Source organism: Alligator sinensis, unplaced genomic scaffold (assembly GCF_000455745.1).
Source record: "Alligator sinensis unplaced genomic scaffold, ASM45574v1 scaffold354_1, whole genome shotgun sequence".
Lineage (NCBI taxonomy): Eukaryota > Metazoa > Chordata > Crocodylia > Alligatoridae > Alligator > Alligator sinensis.
The window spans coordinates 824512-847496 of NW_005842200.1; the positions used below are offsets into that span (position 1 = coordinate 824512).

Genomic DNA, 22985 nt, shown 5'->3' on the forward strand with positions numbered 1-22985 from the left:
AGATTTGAGGTCTAGCTCTGTAAGCTCTCAATTGTCTCTCTCTAGACAGACGCTGGATGCAGGGTCTCAGACAGACATTTCTGGTGAGGTAAGTTTTTTTTCATTATGGTAAAGGTAGAAAGAGGAAAGTAATGGAAGAATGCTGCTGTTGTGGGATTTAAATCCAATGGCTGTTGCTGTCATTCCAGGCATGCAGTGGGGTTAATAAATGATCTGTCCCAATCTCAGCTACCTTACTTTCCCCCTGATTTTCAAGTTAAGATGCATGTGATATTTTTATTATTAGTGGCCTCATTGCAAATGTAATCTGATTTTACTAAGCAATTCTTGTGTAATAAGGGCACAGATGTTATAAATGGATCGTATTTCTTGGATTTATTTGTGCAGTCTCTTGCATTTAAACATAGATTGTGGCAATAGTTATATAAAGATTAAGTTTAAAGCTGATTTTCAAAAACAGGATTTCAGAACTTTCTGAATTTTCCTAATTCCAGTTGATGGAATTGGCCTCACTGTCTTTCATTACATTTTCTTTGAAGTTTGTACTGTAAATACAAGAAAGAGATTATGTAAGATTTCTAGACTGGGAACTATCTTCGTATTTGATGTTAGAAGGTGAATTTTTACTGAAGTCCTGCTTTCAATTGCACAGGCTTCTTCCAAAATTATGGAGTTAAGGTAAGAAATCAGAACTTGATGGAATTCATCCAGTTCATAGTGGGACTTTAGTGGAATGACACTTGCTTACACCCTGGTCTACATGTGGTCCTAGCAGCAGTTTTGAAGTGGAAAATGAATAAAAACAAACAATATAATAAAAAAATCACTGTGCTTCATGAATTTAAGTGGTTTATTAACTAGAACTTATTGAAGAACAGTTGGCAACCATATTGCAACTACATGTTTCTGTTTTAAGTAAGTAATTTCTCTAGTACATGCATTTGCTTTGTGTTGTGAATGTGTTTTAAAATGACGTTTTATACCATATAATAAGATTGATATTTTTTTCAGCAGATTGGAGTGAGGGGTAGATCGAATTTAGCTGAAAAGGTCAGACTAAGTCTTCAGTATGAAGAGGCAAAAAGAAGGTAATAGGGTTAGTTGCTTTGTTAAATTATATAGCTTGTGAGTTGGAACATGCTTCAGCAAGTAATGTGTTCTACAGCCCTCTAACGAATCTTGCGTTTGCAATGACATCTAGTGGACCCATCTGTGGATGAGTTGTAGTCAATACATTCTTTTCAAGGCAATGTTCCCTTGTTCTTAAATCTGTAGGATTCTTGTGTGCTGATTTATTCTTATTATGAATTTAGTTGTTCATGTTTATAAATCAAATACAGACATTGGCAGAAATGAAATGCTATGAATGCAGTTCAGAGGATTAAGGGAAAGGAGTAAACTGATGTGTTAAGCTCCCATCCCAGATGCTTGCAGGTCTTTTTTTTCAATGTAAATCCTTCTGCAGAATCATGGACTTAGTTTACTGGACCACAGGTGGCTCTGTAGTTTTACGGAGCTGCCTCTACTAGGGTGAGTTCCAATGCAGATTTTGATTGGCTCAACTAATTCCTCCTTGGGGGCTTGGATAATTTCAATAATTGTCTTTCACTTTGGGTGAGGCTTTTTTAATGATTTGCCCCAGAGGAAAAGGAATCAAAACAGTCAGAACTGATAAATGTGGAAAGCCTTTCAAATAAAATGCTCCAGTGGCCCCTCATAAAAATAATGCCTTTTTAATAAAGGCTGCCACACCACCAGTGAACAGATATCACAGGGGAGAGTGTGCTGAATTGTACATTGTGCATGATTTTTCTGAGTACCAAAAGAACATTTTTCCCTCATAGCATTAATGATAGATTTTATCTATTTATGTGTATAAATCCCCTGTAATTAGTGCACCAGGAATTCTTTGCTATTATAATTTGTTACTTTTCAACCAATTGGGTGTGTCAGTCAGGCTTTTATGAGAAACATAATTTACAATTTTAGCTATTTTGTGTCTGTAATCAGAGGTGCACAAGAATGATATCCCAGATCAACATTTTTACTTCATGAAACACAGAGATTCCCTGACAAAAAAAGTAGCAAAGATACTTTTGGCATTGTAAGTACAAGTCAGTCAGATATGAACACTGTTATTGTAATTTGGGAAGAGAGGTATTTCAAGACTAGATGTACAAACACAATGTTTTTTATGTTAAAAAAAATTCAAAGGTAAAAAATTAGCAAACAACTTTTTATTGTGACTAAATCAGTATCCAGCCACTGCCCATAAAGTAGCAGCTATTAGTCTTGCTGGCAAACAACTGTATATCGTTTATGGTTTCAGTATGGACTACAGAACTTTATTTTACTGTTTTCAATGCAGTCAGCAAAGAGAACCAGGACTATTGTTTTTTCTTTAGTATCTATTTTACATGTTTTTGCTTGTGGTTTATAAAGTGAATTATGTCAGATGCCATGTAGTATTTTAGATGGAGAAGTAGCTCACTTTTCCGTAGTAGCCATTGATAAAACCACAGACTAGCCTCCATTTCAAGCATGTATTGATGTCAGGATGTTATGATGTTTCCATCATGTTATGTCTTATCTCTATGTACAGAGGCCGGAACTATTGACTAAAAGTACGGAGAAATGTACCTTATGTTGAAAGTGTAGATGGAGCTCCTGCTCCAGAGCACTCCATGCTGTGACTTACATCTGCATGATCCTGTAGCAGTACAATTCTGCTTTATCACTGTGTGCACTTACACACATGCAGGGAGCCTGCTCCAACACTCTGGAAATCCAATATGTCAGTTGAGTCTGCTGGAGCACGTAAATTGACTCGCTCTGGCAGCCTCACACGTCACAAGTATCAGCGGCACAGTGCATCTCCGCACTGAGAAAATGGCAGCGGTGCACTTCGAAATAAAAAACATTCAATGTGCCTTAGTTCAGTGTGCCCTGCTGCCATTTTCTCAGCATGGGGACGTGCTGCACCACTGGTACACATGACATACGAACGCTTTTAATTAGTGCAGCTCGCTAATTAAAAGCGCCTGGCACCACATCAGGAACACATGTAAAAATGCCCATTAACTTTGATCAAGAATAAAATAGGGCTGAAGGGGAAATGGTTGTGCTAGTCCCATATCTCTGTGGAGCACATTCTAGAGAATATATAATACTCTTCCTTTCCCTGTGTCATGCATGGATGATGAGCTGGAATTTGGGCTGGAGGTAATGTTGTTTCTGAAACCTTAACTTAACCTTTTAATAAAGTTGTTTTAATTAAACTGATCTCTCTGTTTGACCTGTATCTTAATGGAGTTTTGTCTGGGATTAAACCAATACCTTGTATTCTTTTCAGCTCTAATAGAGAGTATGAGACTTCCCTGCCAGATGCACATAAAGACTTTTTTTAAAGGGATGGAACATACTGTTTTCATCATTGCCTTGAGAATGGCTTTAATAACATTTTCATGTCTTGAAATAATGAACAAAAGGTACCACTTTGCCCATAAACCTCAGTGTGTAATTATATCACAGTATCTCCCATGTCAGTCCCTGTTGACATAATAATAATCATTATAAAGTAATAAGCATGACCCTCTTTTCTGAAGTGGCAAATGTGTGAATTTAACTTTTCATGTATTAAAAGAACCAAGGGGAATTAAAAAAACAACAACAAAAACCCCTTTTAAATGGATTTCCTAGTTTAGAAAGTGTCTGAAAAAATATTTCAGTCTTTTAATTTATTTCATGAAAAAAGTAATGTTTTTGATCCTTTAATATCACTTAACCTAGAAAATCTCTCAAATAGGTGGGATGTAGTCTTTAACAGCAAAAGCAGCAAATTCTTGGGGCAGGCTCAAATGTTACTTCTAAAAATCAGCTTTATTGGCCTCAACCAAAGCAGATAGACATTTTTAAAAAGTACTTGAATGGCAGTGCTCGTAGGAGCTGAAATCTTTATGCGAAGAGAAGAGGTAGAGCACAGTGAGAATGCTACAGTATGATGAACCTCATCAATGTGTCTTGTTCCTGTTATGCGGAGATTGCCTCAAAGAGTGAGACTAATTCAGTTTTCTTGTCTGTTTAGTCCTATTCACCTCTGAGACTGCAAACAAGGATGTCAGTTTATGATGACAGATAGCTGTCTCCATCTGAGAAAGCAACAGCAGACAGTGGCATACACTTGCAGTGGCATACAAAGTTAGCTAGATTTGAACCAATGACTTGGAGATGAAAGTCTGCATGCCATTATTAATTTGAAGCCATCCAGTTGGTTCTTCTCCAAGCCGTTCCTCCTTTACCTTCTTTTCAAAAGAGTGTTCAATATAAATGATATATGGACAGCTGCAAAAAGGGTTTAAACAATTTATTTTTCCCCCTCTGACTATTTGGTGATTGTCATCTTGAAGCTTAAATATTATTTACCAAGTAGGTTGCATGTACACAATGACATGTAAAGTACCACACTACTGAGTATTTGCAGTCTTTTTAAAGTTGCTGGTTTTATAGATATTTGGAAGGGGAAGCAATCTCTGGGGTTTCTTTGTGATTCAACCGAGTTTTTCCCCTCCAACTTCTAAATTAAGTAATGGGGCGGATAGCTTTCTGAGAACCTCTTTTCTCCTTCCAGCCTTTGTCTTCTGTGATTAATGAAGCTAATAATATCATGCTTATTTAGCATTTTGACTATTAATTTTCCAGTACATTGAGGCAGTTGTTTATAGTTTTTGAGGTTGAAGCTAAATGACCAGCTGATATTGAATCTATTATGATTGCAGAAAGATTGTGACTATCAGCTGTGCCCTGTGTGCCTGTGAGATATTGCTCGGGCCAGAACCACTGGCTAGAGTCATTGACATTGAAGTCACATTGACTTACACCAGCTGTGTGTGTCTGACCCATACATATTTAACAATGACAAAAACCTTAAAAGTATTAGATCACTGGCTCTTGCCTGAGTTATTTTGGAACGTGTTTCACTTTTGACCTTTCCTTTTCTCTGTCCTTCTCCCAGTCTAAAAGAGGAGAGGTACTGTGAATGGCTCAGGGGATTGTTATGGGATGGGTTGTATAGAGCCTTTTATGAACTCAAAGGCCACTTCAAATCCAGCTTAGGTTGGTAGCGACTGAAAATGACTAAATTTCCATCCAGTAGTTATGTGGCCCTTGTGATGTGGATTTTTTGGTTTGTGTAGTTCCCAGTAGACTAGATGTTCATATCACAAAACCCAAGCTACTGATTTGCCTGTCTCAGCAGAAAGGTCAAGGACAGAATGGTTATGGAGAGTGAATGGCTAGATTTAGTTCTTCCTAGTCGGGTTCATGTCACAAGGGCAAGATAATGTAGGGCATTTACATGGTCTCTAAATAATAATATATCTGTTCTGTAGATAAATAGAATGTTTGCATCTTCCAACCTTTCCCTGTAGCATCTTTGGCAAGCATTGCTATTGTAAATTAGCGATCTCCTTTCACTTCTGCTGGGCATGGTCTTAGTACCTTCCATTTGCACCTGGCTTATTGAGGTATGCTTCCTCCTTTCAGATTGACATTTGTATGCTTGCCACTAGGATTTGTGCCCAGCTGTCATGCTCATTCTCTCACAGAGGCCAAGTGTGCTCTTTCCGCTGTGCAGCTAGTCTCCAGCAGGTTAGGGTAACTGGATGACTCTCTTGGCTCTATTGTCTATTCAGGAGCAAAGCCAGGTGCTTCCATAGTGTCACCAGACTGATCATCACTTTATTCAAACATTCAGGTGGTTAATTGAATTGCAAGTCAGTTTTTGGACAGCAGCAAAAACACTTTCAGTGCATAACACTGTTGCTTTTAGTGTGCATCTATATATGAACAAAAGGCAAATCTATAGAAGGTGCATAATTAATTGTGCTTAAGGGCATAAGCTAGGCATTAATCACCTGGGATTTGGAAGAAACCTCTCCAAATGGGGACGAAGTGAGGTTTCTTGTACCTTTTTCTGAAGCATCTCTGAGAGAGACAGGATACCAGACTAAATGGCTCACTGGTCTGATTCAGGATAACAGGCCCTGTGTTCTTAGGAAACAAAATTAATTTAAACATAACTTCCAGTTTTCATGCAAATTCTATACACAGCTCACCTGTCTTGACAGGTCCAAATATTCTCCTCCTTTTTACATTCCAAATTCTTTGGAGCTATTCACTTATGCTGGGCTCATACACCTTTTGTATTTTATTTTAGCATGGCAAACTTAAAGATTGAGCTGTCTAAGTTAGAGAGTGAAGCCTGGCCTGGGGCACTGGATATTGAAAAGGAAAAGCTGATGCTGATTAATGAAAAGGAAGAGCTCTTAAAGGAACTCCAGTTCGTCACCCCACGGAAACGCACTCAAGATGAATTAGAGCACCTGGAAGCGGAAAGAAAGAGGCTGGAAGAAGAGCTGCTGTCTGTAAAAAGTACACCCAGTCAAGCACTTGCTGAGAGGTAAGTTTTCATCTTTTGCTTATGGTAAGCACTCCTTTCTGCAGTTTAACCTTTGTACTCATTGCAGAGTCTGAACTATGCTTTGATGGGCCTTTTTTCTTCAGTAACTGTTCTGTGTAGATCTTAATTAAATTTATTATTAGTCTACTGGGCAGTAACACAAAGGAGCCTTCTGTCCTGTGACAGAGCACATATACCCTGTATGTGCTCTGCAATATCAGTTGCTCTGCATTTGTTACCAGCATGAAAATGCCTGTGACAGATGTTAAATAACTAAGGAATGTCCACCGACTGTCAGGAGGGCAACATCATTCACTGCTTGCCGATAATAGCTGTAAAGTATTTGAACTCCGGTTATTTGAACTCTGATTTATCTTGATGGTTGCAACATCTGAAACCCTTCACTGTGGGTTTCATTACACAAAAAATGCAAAAGATTATTGCTTTTAGCCCAGAAGAAGAGAATAATTGCTGCAGTCTCCCTGATTCACACTAGTAACTAAGATGCCCGCTGCAATGCACTGGAAGTTTGCCGGCTAATGAGCTTGAGAAAATTAATGGAAACTGCTTCACAAAACATTACATTTACAATTGTTTTGAAGTTAAATTTATTTACAATCATTTCTAGCACAATAAATATACTGCAGCTTACACACAAATATACTAGTATATGCAGTAGGAAATATAGTGTATTAGACTTGATAGAAATAATGAAGTCAGGACTGTGATCCTGCTCCCATTAAAGTGAATGGCAAAACTTCTGTTGGTTGCAGTGGGAGCCCTAAATCACTGGTGAGTAGCAGGGACACTTCCCACTTCTATATGCAAATTCTGGTAAACTGCATATTTGCAAAGTGTGCATTAAGCAAAGTTTAATATCATCTTATTGCAGCCTGTTAAATTGAATTTTCTTTAAACTATCCAGAGAAGCAAGTGGGCAATTATCTGAGCCCTTAGGAAGAAATATTTTCAGTAGTCTCATAACTTTTTCTTTGTTTGCTTCAATAAGATGTTTTCATTTGAGGGCTTGAAATATTAAAACCACCTTGGGAAGGGAACTTACCCCACCCTAGTATAACTGGAGGCTAAGCCCTACCCCATAATTACTAATAATTTAAGACAGATTTTTGCAACCAGCAGTGGAGGGAGCAGGCAAAGGCTGTCTGAGTGCAGTATATATAGTGTCCTCAGTGCTGCCAGTGATGTCTACCATTTGAGCTTGCCAAACCTGAAAATGCAGCAGTGAAGAGAAAGAGAGCTTAAGAGCATCCACAGAATGGTGGCCCCCAGATCGCTTTTCTGTATCTGTTCAAGCAGGGAGAATCTCTGGCAGTGCTTTGGATACATGTAGATGTACTGTTTGTGCTGCATTCAGAAATCTGCCCTTGGCAAGAAACGGTGCTGGGTTTGTGGACAGGCTGTAGGGAGATTTTTGGAGGAGGTTGCCAGAGGGAAACAGGGCTAATTGGATAGAACAGAGTAGAGTGGGATTACACCAGAAGGAAGCAAGCGCATATGGTGTATTTGTTTTGATACTTTCTCAAGAATAATTCTTGAATCATGGGTCCAAAGATGGGAAATGTCTTGTGGACGTAGAGCTGTGTTTTAATTAAATTAAATTTTCAAGGAAGAAAATAGCTAGCTGTGTTAGTAATGTCAGAATTACCATGGATATATGGTGCCTTTTAGCATCCGTTAATCAAAGAATAGAGAATAACAGATCACCATAAAATCACATTTATAATGAAATTTGAAACTTTAAGTCCAAGGATGTGATAATTAGGCTTAATGTAAGTAAGAAATGAATTGTTGTTTCTGTGTTCTGATTTAGCACTTGATTTTTTAGGGTCTGAATATTTGTTTAACACTGTCTGTGTATGTATTTAGGTATGATGCAGATTCTTTATTCACGTGAATATAGCAAGAGTGTAACAAGCTAGTTTTATACTGTTGTCAAGAAGATATTTAACAGCAACATTTTCCAAGACTATGGGCTAGAGGTACACCAATATAAAGAAAATTGACTATATCAGAAATCGGCCTGAAGTGGCTGATAATTTGGCCGATAAATGCCCATGCGTGTGCGTGTGTGCAGCTGCAGTGCAGCACTCAGGCAGCGAGGAGCACAGCCCGGCAGTGTGGAGAGCTGTGTGCAGCTGGTAAGTCTGTTGTGGTGGAAAGGGATGGGGGAGGGAAGGGGCATAGGAGGGGGGTGCAAATCAACACCGCCCCCCCCGCCCCCTGGTGGTGAGGGAGAGAGCGGGGTTGAGGCTGGAGTTAGGCGCTGGCCAGCTGGGGCAGGTGCAGGATGGAGCTGCAGGTCGTGTGGGGGCTGGGGAATCCCGCTGCTGCACGTGGCTCATTCAGTGGCTCTCCTGCTCATTTGGTTCCTCCCACAGCTGCTTCTGCTATTCGTTCAGGAGGGCACGGAGGGGAGGGTGCCCCCAGATCTGCACAAGGTGGGTTGCAGCTGTGGGCTGGGGCCAGGGGCTTGCACTCAGGGTGGGTGGCAGCATTGCTGGGAGGGGGCTACGGCGAAATTTGGAGTGGCTGCAGCCCCACAGCATGGCCCCTGGCCCCAGCCCACAGCTGCAGCCTGCCCTGCCTCACCCTGCACAGATCCAAGGGCACATGCCCCCCCTGTGCCCTCCTGGACAAGTGACAGGAGCAGCAGCAGGAGCCACACGCCCCGGATGAGCCATGGCTCCATCCCATGCCCACCTGCCCCGCGGTTCTGTCCCACGCCTGCCCACCCCACACCTGCCCCAGCACCACTCCCCCTCTCACTGTAGGGAACATTGACCTACCCTCCCCCTCCCCTTTCACCACAACAGACTTACCAGCTGCACACACCTGTATCAGAAATCAGATTGGTATCAGCTGATATGTGTCCTTAGAAATCGGCTATCAGTATCAGCCCCCAAAATCTCTATAATTGCACCCCTACTATGGGCAGATCCATGATTTTGTAAAAGAGAGTGCAAGAGCAGTGACTGGGGCTTCCAGCTTTCCTCTCACCCCACTGGAAGCAGGCAGACCATATTTCAGGAGTAGCATCCAGGGCCTTTTTTTAAATCTCCAAATCAGGTAAAAATCCCACCCTCCCCCTCTGGCACCCCCACCCCCCTGTGCTCAGTGGCATGTCCCTTTCCATCCCATTTTCCATTCCCTCGTCTACTGCCCCTGGCAGACCTGATGGCAAGAGGGAAGTTCCAGAAATGCTCCTGCCCAGCTCTATCCAGGCTCTGCAGGGAGCTGGACTTAGTTGGGGACGGTGGCAATGGCTGTGGTGACAGGCAGGTTTCGCTTCCCTGAGTCTGCTCCTGGGCTGTCAGGAAACACCTGGGGTTCAGGCAGGGAGAAGGGACCTGCTTACTAACACCACTGTTGCTGTTCCCAGCTGTGCCTGGTCCCCATGCAGCCTGGTTGGAGCAGGGCAGGAGTGGCTCTGGAGCTCCCCTGAGTCAGCCAGAGATAGCAGAGGCAGTGGCAGGTGGGTGAGGGGGGATGAGAGTGAGGAGACTTGCTGTTGAGCATGGAGGGGAAGGGAGGGGAATGGAATTCATACCTGATTTGGGAACTTAAAGAAAGTCCCCGGCTGCTGCTCCCACAGTGTGGTCTAAAAGGGGGTATGACCGCACTAGTGCACCCCCTCTGAACTCCCCCGTGTATGACTCCTGCTTTCTTTGGAGCAGCTGGTTACCAAGTATTCTGTCTCATTCAGAGGAAGATGCATCTCTTCAAACTCTTCCACTTACATTTGCTTCTAGAGCAACCTGTCTTTCCAATTAGAAAGGCAGAATACTCTTGCTTTTCTGAAAATGCCAGAAGTTCTAGTATCCTAATCTGCCAATTGACCAGCAGGTGGTACATGAAGATTAGGGTGGTTTATGCTTGCTTGAACATTGTAATGAATCTTGCCTGTAACATTTATGATAATATAACTAAATCCCCTGGCTCCAAAGTATATAAGGTCATTTTACACAAATCCTATCTTTTTCTGTGACTCCTGCTGACACAGGTCCTTTAAATTTTGCAACAATGGTGAAACAATTCCTGAAGTATGCTAGTTTTTATTTTTTAATTAATGTCTTAGATGGATCCTCAGAATGTTATTTCCTGAAGGCGAAAAGATGCTGCCTACAATGTTTGTGAGAAATGCCAGTCCACAATACCTATTTGATCCTGCTACGCTGCCACTGTTGCTGCATCAACATCTTATTTTATAATGTTCAGTGAATACCTTAAGCTTGTCTGGTTCAAATGAATGTTTTCACTGACTGCTGCAATGAAGCAACACCTTAGAAAGCAGCAGATCCTATCAGTGTGTGACATGAATAATAGGGGAAAGGGGGGAAAACAGATTTGTAGCATACTCATATGTATCTCTGTGAAGCTTAGGGATATTTTTGAGTGGGCAGGTGAAATTGTACTGAGTGCCAATTTACAAAAGTGGGATCATAATTTATCAGAGGTTAAAGACAATCACAGATGTGATTTCTGTGAGGAGACTCCCACGTGGTCACACAGAAATAGCACTCCGTTTTCCCTAATTGCAGCTTTGTTGAGAGGGCCACCTGCTGCCTCTTCTCCCCTGCTTTCCATCTATACTAGTTTCCTTTATTTTTTTGACCTCAGACAAAACACTGTGAGTAATCACAGACCTTTTGGTCTTTAAGGAAGCTATGATTTAATGAATAAGCAGGAAATTTACCTCTGGTTTTTTTGCTGTTAGTTCCCAAATGGTTCCCTTATTTTATCTGTCATAAATAACCATATCCATGAACAAAATAGTGGATCATGTTGAAAGAAGAAGGTGCATGGTGCATTTTGATGCATCACTAATTCAAGTAGAGCATTTTTTTTTGCATGAAGGAAGAATCCTTTCATCTTGAAGAATGACTGACAGGACTTTAGTATGTATGTTCTCATCTCTTCAGTGTTGTAGGAAACTCTAAGGATCAGGCTTTTAAAGGTTTTAGGTAACTAACCTCCATTGATTTTGCTGGGATTGAAGCACTTAATTGCCATTAGTATTCTGGTTAAAGACAAGTTCTCTAATTTTTTAGAGGCTCTTCTGATGATTCAGAGTTTAATTCCTTTAAAATACACTGAACATTTTGGTCACTGTACCCTCTCACTAGAGGTTATGGCCTTGGCTGCTCTAAACTGGTATAATTTCTTCTAACTTCCTTAGAACTGTACTAGTTCACACCAGCCAAGATTCTAGGTCAAAATATTTTTCTTATTAATATTTTAAGTCTTATCACAATGATTTCAACTATCTGTACATTTGCAGAAATTAAAACTAATGCAGCTAACCCACAGATGATAAAATTAAAAAATGAATGACTTGCCAAGTGTTTCAAACATGCACATAATTACTTAACACTTGCACTTTAAGAATAAGAAAATGTATATTATCCAAATATCTACAGATACCAGTCTTTTAGTTAGGATCAAGTCATCTAATGCTGTTTGCTTTTCTTCTGCTTCAACTTGACTATCAAGCGTTAAGTAATTAGAGTTACCAGAAATCCTTGGACAGAAAGACAGCTCTAAAACAAAAATTTCTTGTTGTCTTTCTGCATTATATATTTAATATGAAATATAGCATACAGAAACCCTAAGGTCTAAAGTCTGGTCTTAAAACAAAGAAAGTCTTTTTTATCTCAATCAAGTTATTTTATTTGCCTCAGGAAAGACTTTGGGTAAAATACTGATTCCCACTGATGTCAGTGGCAAAATTTCCACTAGTGTAATTAAAGCCAGGATTCTATACTTTGTCATTTAAAAGAATATTCCATGTGTGTCTCCACATTGGACTTGAGGATTTGTTTATCATCATTGCTCAAACAGTGGTTGTTTTTGAGACTATAAACTCTTTTCTAGGAGTATTAAAAGAAGACTTCAAAAAGATCAACAAAATCAAAGTTTTGAAGTAGAAGAAATAACATCAATAAATGAATTGATCAAATATGAAACATTAAGTAGTGGCTGATATCCACTTATTGGAAACACCTAAAATATAAATATTACATGTCTTACAGAATTTCCCAAATCTCTGGTTTTCTAATTTACATGATGTTGAATTTAATCAGTGCAAGGGCTGGTTGGGTATTTTCTAGTTTTTCATTAGAAAGTGTTGACTTCTCAAACCCCAAACTCTGCAGGAATCTGAACACCACTTCTGGCAAAGATGGAATTTTGGGTTAAACCAGCAAGAGGGAGATAGAGGCTTAGCTTGCCCAAAATGGCTAATAGCCATGTTCCTGCTATAGCAAGTATTCATTTACATGAAATAGAATAGCTCAGACAGGAGATTTAAAGGTAATCGTCCCAGATGGCCCTCGAACCTGATGGTTTGGGCACTTACCAAGGGTATGGGAGAGTGATATTCAGGGATGCCCAACTGTCCATTACTTTTTCTTTTTTTTTTTAACAGATGGGCTACAAAAAAACTGCAAAAAATGCATGTTCTTGAAGTCCGTAAAAATAAGCTGCCTAAAAAACAGAAACACTGAGGTCATTTCATGTTAGACAGAGGGAGCAGAATAGTGCCACCTGGTGTTGAAGTGGAAGCACTACTCAGAGCCCTGCAGCGAAGCCTTTTCAGGGCTTTCTGGTCCATTGGAGCATTCATAGCTCCTTCTACCATTCTTCCCTAGCAAGTTCAGCTACTGAGTGTCCTGGCCATTGCTGAGCCAGGCAGGACAGGGATGGAGCTGTGTGGCTGGAAGGGGAGGGAGAGGTAGTAGGTGGGGGTCCATGTTGGGAAGGTGCGGACGGAGCAAGGCTGATAAGGGTATGGCTGGGGGGCAGCATGGTGCAAAGCATCCATTGGGTGCATCGGTGTGGGGTAGTAGGACACCCCTGTGGTTGGAGCAGCAGGATGTAAAAATATTTCTGAAGTCACACAGGATTGACATGCCGGGTTGCCACACCAGGTTTCTTTCTTTTTTTTTTTTTTTTTAACTGACAATAAAAACAAAAACTTTTACTGTCAGTAAACAGTTTGCAGATTGTCAGTAAAAAAAAAAAAAATGTTTAGGCTGGCAACCTTACTCCTCCTGTTGCAACTGAGGATGAGTGCATTAATATGAGGCCGTTGGCTATGCTTCAGTGGGCCCAAGGCAGGGGTGGGCAATTATTTCGGGTGGAGGGCCACTTACCTAGTTTTGGCAGGCTGTTGAGAGCTGCATGGGTAGCCCCGCCTCTTGACAGGTGCCCCGCCCCCCGGTCGCCATCATTGGGACATTGGTCCCAAGTCTTGGGACCAATGTCCCAGGGCCAGCACTGGTGGGGCCCAAAGCGGGGCACAGGCTGGCAGGGGTCTGTGAGACTGGGCTGCAGCAGCAGGGAGATTGGGGAGCTGACTTGGCTCATAGAGCCCCTGCTGGGCGGAACCCCATGCTCCTGTCGCCCTGCTCTGGGCCCTGCCGGCACTGGCCCCAGGACACCAGTGCAGGCCCCATGCTCCCGCTGGCCCCCCGCCGACTTGCTCCCAATGCCCCCCAGCCCTGCAGCACAGGCAGGAGGCAGCGCACAGCCCCAACCCCCTGCTTGCCAGCAGGGAAGAAGCTGGTGCTGTGCACAGGGAAAAACGGCCCCTCGCCTGCCCCATGGCCAGCGCTCCCTGCTGCAGGTGCTCACAGCTGATGTGGGGCTGCCTGGAGCAGGCACAGGCAGCCCCACACGGGCTGCAAGTGGCTAGTGTGGGGCGCCAGTCATGGGAAGAGCGAGGGGCCGCTTTTCCCTGCACTCAGCACCAGCTTGTAACCCACCCCAGAGCTTGCGCTCTGGGCAACCCAGAGGCAGCAGTGGCAAACACTGCCCAGCACAGTAAGTGGGGGGGGCCACAGCTGCTGTTGCCACGTGCAACCCTGATGGGTGAGCCCGAAGCCAGCACGGAGCCCATGCTGGCAGCGGGGGCGGGTTACAAATTGGTGCTGAGCATGGAGGGGGAAAAAGCAGCCCCTTCCCCACCCTGTGGCCAATGCCCCATACTGCAGCCTCTCGCAGCCTGCCTGGGGCTGCCTGTGCCTCCTCCAGACAGCTCTGCATGGGCTGCAAGCAGCTGCAGCAGGGAGCGCCGGCCATGGGGCAGGCAAGGGGCCCCTTTCCTCTGCACCAGAAAGAAGCAGGAAAGGAGCCTGGGGAAAAGCTGAGTGTGGGGGTGGGGAAAAGCAGCCCCTTCCCCACCCAGTGACCGGCACTCCCTGCTGCAGCCGCTCAGAGCCCAGCAGGGCTGTCCGGAGTAGGCACAGGCAGCCCCATGCAGGCTGCAAGCAGCTGCAGCACGGGGCACTGGCCACCGGGCGAGGAAGGGGCGGGTTCCCGCCCCCCCAGGGTCCTCTCCTGCCTGGGGTCCTCCCCACCTTCCCCCTTACCTGGGGTTCCAGCGCGGGGCAGCCATGCAGTCTCAGGCCAGAAGTCCCTGTTGCGGCTTCTGTCTGGGTGGGGCAGGGCCGGGGGAGCCCTGCTGTTGTGGGAGTCCGCTGGGCTTCCCCTGGGTCCTGCTTCCCTTGGTTCCTGTCATTTTTGACAGGAACCAAGGGCAGATAAATATTAATTTTCTCAATTTTTTAGGGACCCCGCAGGCTGGATAGAATGGCCTCATTGGCCATCTTTTGCCCACCCCTGGCCCAAGGTCTTGCATTCTTCATGAAAAATTTGGAAGATGGTTGGGTTGATCTTAATATAAATTCAAAACATTTTTTAAATCTTGGAAACATTTGGGAGATAGAAAAACTGTTTTTGATCCATTTTTGTCAGTTCCCATGATAGTTTGCACTGTCAATGTGTATTAGTTTCTAATGGTTTATGTCTGAAATCTTTTTGAGATTTGTCTATAGAGTTGATTCAAAATTCATGTTAGTGTTCAGTAAACTAACATCTAGTATGGAATCAAATTAATCAGATTCATTTCTAAGGACTGAAATACATAATATATTGAATTTCTAGAGATAAATCAGAAGTAGAACCAACTCTTACTTGAAGAAAAATCCTTTTTCAGCAGAGTGTACAACCTCACTAAGAGACGCAAAAGATTGTGTGTGTGCTTGTGTGTTTCTTTTGTTCTTCCCTACCCTTTTCTTTGTCACTGCTGGAAATTACAAATATTGTACCTCCTTGATGAGAATCCATCTTTAAAAAGCAACACAAAATGTTAGTAGGTGATTAGCATTGCCTGAGGTGAGAATGGCAAGAGAAGTTTATGTGTAAAAACTGCAGAAAACATTGAAAAATTACAATATAGCAAAAAAAATGGAGGAGAGACATCTGACATTATTGACTAACATAAGCAGCTATAATAATTAAAAGGTTTTTTGGGTCAGCTTTGGGGGCTCATCTAGAGCAACCTGTAATGTATAAAATATTCTTTCATATTCACTTAATCTCTCATAAATTTTGTAATGTTGTTTATATGTTTAAATATAGTTCTCTTTAACAGATTGAAATTAGAAGAAAGAAGAAAAGAACTGGTACAAAAACTTGAGGAAACTACAAAATTAACCACTTACTTGCATTCACAACTTAAAAGGTGAGGCTGAATTTTGTTGATTATGTTTAAAAGTAAAGATCTATTTTCAGTTGCGGTCCAGCAGACCTAAATACATTTGAACTTCATTCTTAGATTTTCGGCTAGCTGGAAGCTGAAACAAATTCATTTGATATTTGTGCCAAGAAAATGCAAGTGCAATGGCTTCAAGCATTCTGACTGTGCAAATCAACTGAAACTATCCAGCTAGAGTAAAGTGCAAAAGGATAGATGTTTTTAAGCAGGTTTTGTAATTAAGCAAAGTGGGGGGGAAGGGCATCTTTCTGTTTAGATTAAAAAATGTTCAGAACAGCCTTTAATACATGAGATGTCTCCAAAATGGCCTCTTTCCTAATGAGAAAAATACCCTTTGTTTTTAAGTCTGAGTTTATCCAGAAGCTTGACTGCATGAATTATAACTTCAATTCTCCATGCTAACTAGAGGGATTCGTTACATACATACACAGCTGCATCAATGGGAATGTAAAGGTTGTTATGATTGTATTTTTTCACAATCGTTACTAAAATATTTTTTTTCAGAATGTTTGTTCCAATGCAATTTAACCTCAGTAACAGTCTGCCCTGTTGCTTATTGTTTTAAAAGTCTGACTTCATTATAATCTATTATTATTCACTTTATCATGATGACAGCGTGCTGGTCACTGTACATGTTTAATTCCCATCAAGACAATGAATATCTTCCTTGCCTTGATGAGACTTAAGATTTAAATACCTCATGTCACACCTTTGTCTCTAGTGGTCTTGCTGGGTGCATCCCCTCAGGTGTCAAGCTTTGTCGTTTTACCTGTCCCAGGGTAGTCTTAACTTTCTCCGAGTCATTGGTGAGATCCTGGGTTACAGTACCTGTCATATTCACCATGCTTTATCTGACAAGTCTGTCTAACGCTTGAAGTGTGTTTCAAGGGGCTGTGGCCAATGACATAAATATTCAATAATCAGATAGCTTTTTTAAAACAAAAATGTTATCTTACAGCTGTCGTGCTTAACCTTCCAGCCCTGGACCACATTACTGGTGTGGGCTGACCCTGTGAGCAGGGTCAGTCCATGTGCCTGATCCAGCATGGGGTCAGTCTACGGGTGAGATTCAGTGTACCAGCCCGGATGCATGTGCTGGCCCGATCTCTCTTATACAGCCCAACCCCTGTGCACCAGATCTAGCCATGGATTGGGCCCTGCATGCTGGCCCCACCATGTGCCAATGTGATCTAGCATGCAGGATTGCATTATCCAGCCCACAGGGCACCCCTTAGGCTTAGAAATTTGGCAGCAGGAGAGTGGCAGTTAACACTGCCACCGCTGTTCCTGCTGCCAAATTTCCAGACGTATGTGGAGATCCATGGGCTGGATGACATGGCCTTGCAGATGGAGGTTGATCACCACTTTCTTAGAGCTAGGAATAAAGCTTTCTGAGAAAAAGCTTTTAAAAGCTATGTGCATCTCTTGCTCTACTTAAAGCCTTTACCTCCTTATGTTGGTGACCTAGGCAGACTGAAGTTCTTCTGAGGCCCAGGCAGTATCTTGTATCTGCATCTGCTTTCTGCAAAAAATATCTTCTGTCCAGAGCGTCTTTTTTTAATCTTCCCAGAATTCTATTTTTCGTCAGGATTTTTTGACCGGGTCAAAATATCAACCTGATAGTTTTGCAGGTTGGCTGTCAATAGTGGTAAAATCATCAGTGCTGATAGTTCTGGTTTTGAGCTATAACAACTTCTAAATGTTGAGACCTGACTGTTTTGACCCTTTCTTTTCCAGACAGACTCCTACTGAGCCAAAGCTATATAGTAATGCAGAAAATACCTTGACAACCAGGACTACATATAGTATTCATAAACTATTTCAGAACAGGTCCCAATTCATCACATCTGTTTTTATGGCTAAGTAATGATGGTTAAGTCTTTAGTAGTTTAGTTACATAGAGTTTTTTGTGCTTTCTTTGCAGCCTTTCAGCTAGTACATTATCAGTGTCTTCAGGGAGCAGTCTGGGATCCCTGGCATCCAGCCGGGGCTCTTTGAACACATCCAGCAGGGGGTCACTAAACTCCCTCAGCTCCATGGATCTCTATTACAGCCAAGGTGATCAAATAACAGATTTGGACTATCAGTATAAACTTGACTTCATATTGCAAGAAAAAGGTGGCTACATTCCTTCTGGGCCTATCACTACTATTCATGAAAATGAGGTAGTGAATTCCCATGGAAGATTGGGTTACAGTAACTCTTCTGGATCTTCAGCAGCGGGCCATGCACCAAAATTGACTGAGCCTCCCAAATCTGTGACATCACTCTCTTCCAGATCCTCCCTTTCCTCCTTGTCCCCTCCGGGTTCTCCCTTGGTTTTGGAAGGTGCATTTTCAGTGTCTGCACAAGATTCTCCTCTGCACCACCTCAGCGCAGACTTTGAAGATTGTGAATTGCCTGGTGACTTTGCAGACATTAGTCTCTGTGAGAACCAAATGTTGCTGGATTCCGAAGCTAGAGCAACATCGCAAGCTCTTACAGATGATAAAGAACTCAGTGTTGGACAGCCTCTGTCTCCTTTGCATGAAAGAAATACAGGTAAATATGGTTGTAATGTGAAACTTACATGATTGTTAAATGTAGGATTGCTTCTAATACAATCAGAATTTGGGTGAGATACATCAACACTTGCATATAAGAAGCAGATACTAATTTAGGGTTTTATCCTGCAAAGCATGGAGCTCTCAACTTCCACTGAAATTGATTCACTGACCCTTTACAAACTTGTCTTTGCTGTTTATTTTACAATGTATTTTGTTGGTATTTAACATGGGATTTTCAAAATTTTCTCAGTACTAGCTTAGCTCTTCTGTTGAAGTCAACTATAGAAGCTTATTTTAAGTGAAGATATAATCCATTTTATTCGTTAAAAAAACGGCTCAATGACACGCTAAAAATATCTGGGCGCAAGCTATGCTGACACATGCACTCATGAGCATATTGTGGAAGGATTTGTTCGCCAATCCTCTAATCATATTTCAACATGAGAAGTGAGGATGTCTTGTAGTTTTTAGGCCTAGAAAGATATGCTTTCTTTTAAAAATTTGCCTGAGGAGGAAAATAGTAAAAAAAGAAAGAGGCAGTTAGCATGCATTTGCACTGCTGAGCTAATTAACAGTTGGGATTCAGTTACCGCTGTATAGGCTGTTCAGGGAATCCCATAGTAATATTCTTATGTTCCATTTCAGTTCTGTATGAAGAACTCTGCCTGTTTAAGTTTTGTGGTGGAGATACTTTATTGAAGACTGGAGGGGGTGTGTTTTTTTCATGCACAGTATTGTTGTGCCATCTTCTGGCCAAAATGTTAACTTGCTCTCCAGCTTTGGTTCCCACTTTTATTCCTGTCCTGCATGCCATCTTCTTTTGTAGTATTAATGTTTATCATTTTTTCAAAAAGCTGGTACTTTGAAATCTGCCTCACACTTTTTTACCTCTGTGGCTAACTGAGGTCTGGAGCCAAATCTGCTTAAATAATAACCCCTATCCCAAAAAGACTATAGCAGGCTGACTTTGATAAAGATGAAAGTGTGAGTAATGAAGGAATCCCACATTAAATACTTTCTAGCATTAAGAAACTCCCAAAACCTGATTTCTTTGGAAAAAAGCTGGGGCTCTAGGCATTGCAAAGAAGTGAGGGGAAGATTACATAGTCAACTTTAAATGACTTGTGTGTGAATGCTTCAGTTCTCAACAACTGTGGAGTTAAAATCAGAAATTTTGAGGAACAGTAGAGCATCTGCCAGTTTCCTAACTGCCCTCCTAAAGCCTCCTAAAGCTTCTCTCCTAAAGCCTCCTAAAGCTTGGTGCAGGGGGCTGGACCCGATGATCTTCCGAGGTCCCTTCCAGCCCTGCAATCTATGAATCGCTTGGTTTTCTTTTACACATGTCCTGCAGGGGCTGCAAGGGGTGGGTGGAAGCAATTAATTGGGTAGCAGTGGTAAAGTAAATTCCTCTCTGGTGCCGCTTTGCTTGTCAAACCATATGACTGTTAGTAAGCCAGAGGCCCAATAGAGATTGTAGTCTGTCACCTTGGTTACTGCCTTGCCCATTTTGGAATCAGCTGAACAGTGTAGAAGAGGTTCTATTGATAGTACCAACATGTGGTGGATTAAGGTCAGCTTGGTATGCAAAGCCTTTCATAAAAATAAAAATCTGTCTTTGCACTGATTGTTGATAATCTCATTTAGGTTATTCAAAGCAGCAGCATTCATATACATCACCTGATTGCACTTGGAGAGAGAACTTTGTTTGTTGACAACTTTTCTTAGAATATGTATTTTTAAATCTTCTGTTATGGAAATGTCTCATATCCTCCTAAGCAGGAGTTGTAACATGGCAAGATGTGGCAGGGAGACAAGAAACCTGCCGCTAGTTTTGTTGCAGTTGTTGAGGTGAATGTATGTTATGTTGTCTCTGCACATTTTCTTATTGGCTTATGGTGAGCTTTGTCAAGCGTTTAAGTATGATGACAACATTAATGTATTTATGCTGTTCGGTGCGGTCTTCATTACGCTGATGAAGAACTCAGGCATGGAAATGAAAGAGCTGGAGTTCTAAGAGTGCTGAGTACCTGCAATTGCAGCTGTTTGGGAGACTAATGCTCAGCCAGCACTACTAAAAATCAAGCCCCCAGTGACCTGCCTGAGGTCACACACTGACTCTATGGCTAGTAAGGAATATAACCCAGATTCTCATGAGTACCGGTCCTTAATCACAAGACCTTCAATTGCCTTTTTGCATCACCTGTAAAATATTACTTCTTCCCAGACTCCATTTGTGTGTTATTCGCTTTAGCTGCCTGCAGCATGCTTTCTTGGGATAGACACCCAATGCACTGTTACTATGAATCAAACCAAGGGTGTACATTTTTATGTAAGTTTAATAATTCTTTTTTTCATTTTTTTAAAAGAACGTGTAACCAGCGCAGTGAACTGACTTCTAAGTGCAGCATGGTTTTCATTTCAGCATTTCAGTTCTACACCAGTATTTTCTCCTTGACATAAAGGTTTGAGTACCCCAAGCCAAACATGGTAGGCCAAATGCAGAATGTGGTGCTCAATTTAATTGCCTGAGTTTGAAAATTAGGGCCATGAAGCCAGGCAGGTATTTATATAATTTACCAGTAATTAAAAAGTACCTGGAGAAAAACAAAAATTGTAATAAATGACAAGTTTTCTTTTAAAAGGATACTACTAAAAGCATCTATTGAACACACAAGTGTATTGCCAGGTATACCGTAATGGTTTCAAAATGCCCAGAATTCCTATACTTGCAAATTCAAAGGAATGAGGCGCCAGAAGAGGAATATAGATTATATACAGTACATTTAGGTCAGTTATGCACAGAATACCACAGAGTGACTAAAGATCAGGTGGCCTGAATAATGCAAAAATATAGCTTTTACTGCCATTATCCTCTTCTTTGTCGACATGATTTAACTTCCTTTGCTTTAGAAGGTTCATAGAATCACAATTAAGATAGAAAAATGTAATCAAATTCATATCCTTAATTGCAAGATGAGATCCAACCAATTTAAAAAACAAATAAGTTTACAGTAATTTCAATAGGCTGGCAGCTCACAAAATCCAAGTGGACAGGGGAAATGAAGAAACAGTTTGAAATATGTCTGTGAGAAATCCAGGGAGTTTATTTTGCTGATTTGAATAAATAAATTTTAAATATTTGGGAAAGGATGATATGGATGAAAAGAAAATATCTGAAATTCATAGCTTTTTTGGTGTGACTGTCATTCTTGATAATGTCACTGGATCATTAATTCTAAACACATTTACAATAAAAAAATCTACAGTGAATTGTTCTTCATACTAAAATTTGCATATATTGATGTGTCATGTCTGATCTATAATACACAATGCTAAAAAAGCAGCATTAAAAGAATTTTAAGATTGCAAAGTCAGACACTCAATTATGTGGACAGGTCAGAGTAAATTAATTCAGTTCCCCTGAGTATATGTTTTAAGATACCATGTTTGATCACATATTGACATACCTTTGTTCTATAAGACCCTTGTGTCATTCTATGCCCAAGATGGACAGTGCTCAGAAGTGAATGAGGCTGTTGCCTGGAGGACCCCTGCAGAAGCAAATACAGGGAAAGCTGTGTTCAGTTCTGGGAGGTACTGTATACATTCTGATCTGCTTTCAGGAGATGAAACACATTTAGTGCAGACAGAATCATGTATGGATTTAGCTGCCTGATTCCAGTCCACTGAGCACTTAACGTGCCATCCTTTTTTGGTAGGCTTAGAATTTGGTTAAATCATGAGGCAGCGTAAGGCATGTCTTTAGTAGCAGAATGACATCTGTGGCTGGGATGAAATTCAAGTCTCCCTTCCAAAGCATGTGGGCATTGAACTTCCTTGATAAAGTAGTTGCGAAGATTTATTTTATCATGGGCAAAACAACCTTCCTAACTCACCGCCCCTCCCGCCCCCCTCTGACTTCATTCTTGGGAATGGCTCTCAGGTTTAATTGATCTGTTTTCCAAAAAAATTCAGCCTGAGGCAGATGTGCCCTGCATGGAAGACTTCAGCCTGGAAGGTTAAAGCTTGACAAAGTTGTAAGCATCTGTAAACAGGGTCTTACAAAGAGCTGTCTCACACAAAGTTCACTATATGCAGCACTAATGGTGCTGCTTATAATAATACAAAACCTTTCTGCAAGCATTCTGCTCAGTTGCCTCTCTTTGTACCTGTCCCTTGTAGGCTCTTCTGGGGAGGCGTGAAGCATAATACGTATTTACTCTCCTGTATAGGTCCCTGCTGGGAGCAACCAAGTTGGAATAACCATGAAGGTCTTCCACAGTCAGTCTCTGTCATTGTCAAAGTCAATTTCAGGCAACTGTGGTAATTCCTGGGGGTAATCAATAAATCATGTCATCACTTCACCCCTTGCATGATGGGGTGGGGAGAAAGGAGGAAGGGAAAG

General features: G+C 41.7%; 1 protein-coding gene across 1 annotated transcript in view; it reads left to right on the forward strand.

The window, feature by feature from the left end:
- Positions 1–22985, forward strand: part of WWC2 (WW and C2 domain containing 2) — a 105572-nt gene that overhangs the window by 46217 nt on the left and 36370 nt on the right. Inside the window, exons 7-11 of the mRNA XM_025207589.1 lie at positions 1–88; positions 1015–1088; positions 6215–6457; positions 15912–16001; positions 17959–18575. The exon at positions 1–88 is cut by the window's left edge and continues 50 nt beyond it. Coding sequence (XP_025063374.1) covers positions 1–88; positions 1015–1088; positions 6215–6457; positions 15912–16001; positions 17959–18575 — 1112 coding nt within the window. The remainder of the gene's footprint in view (positions 89–1014; positions 1089–6214; positions 6458–15911; positions 16002–17958; positions 18576–22985) is intronic.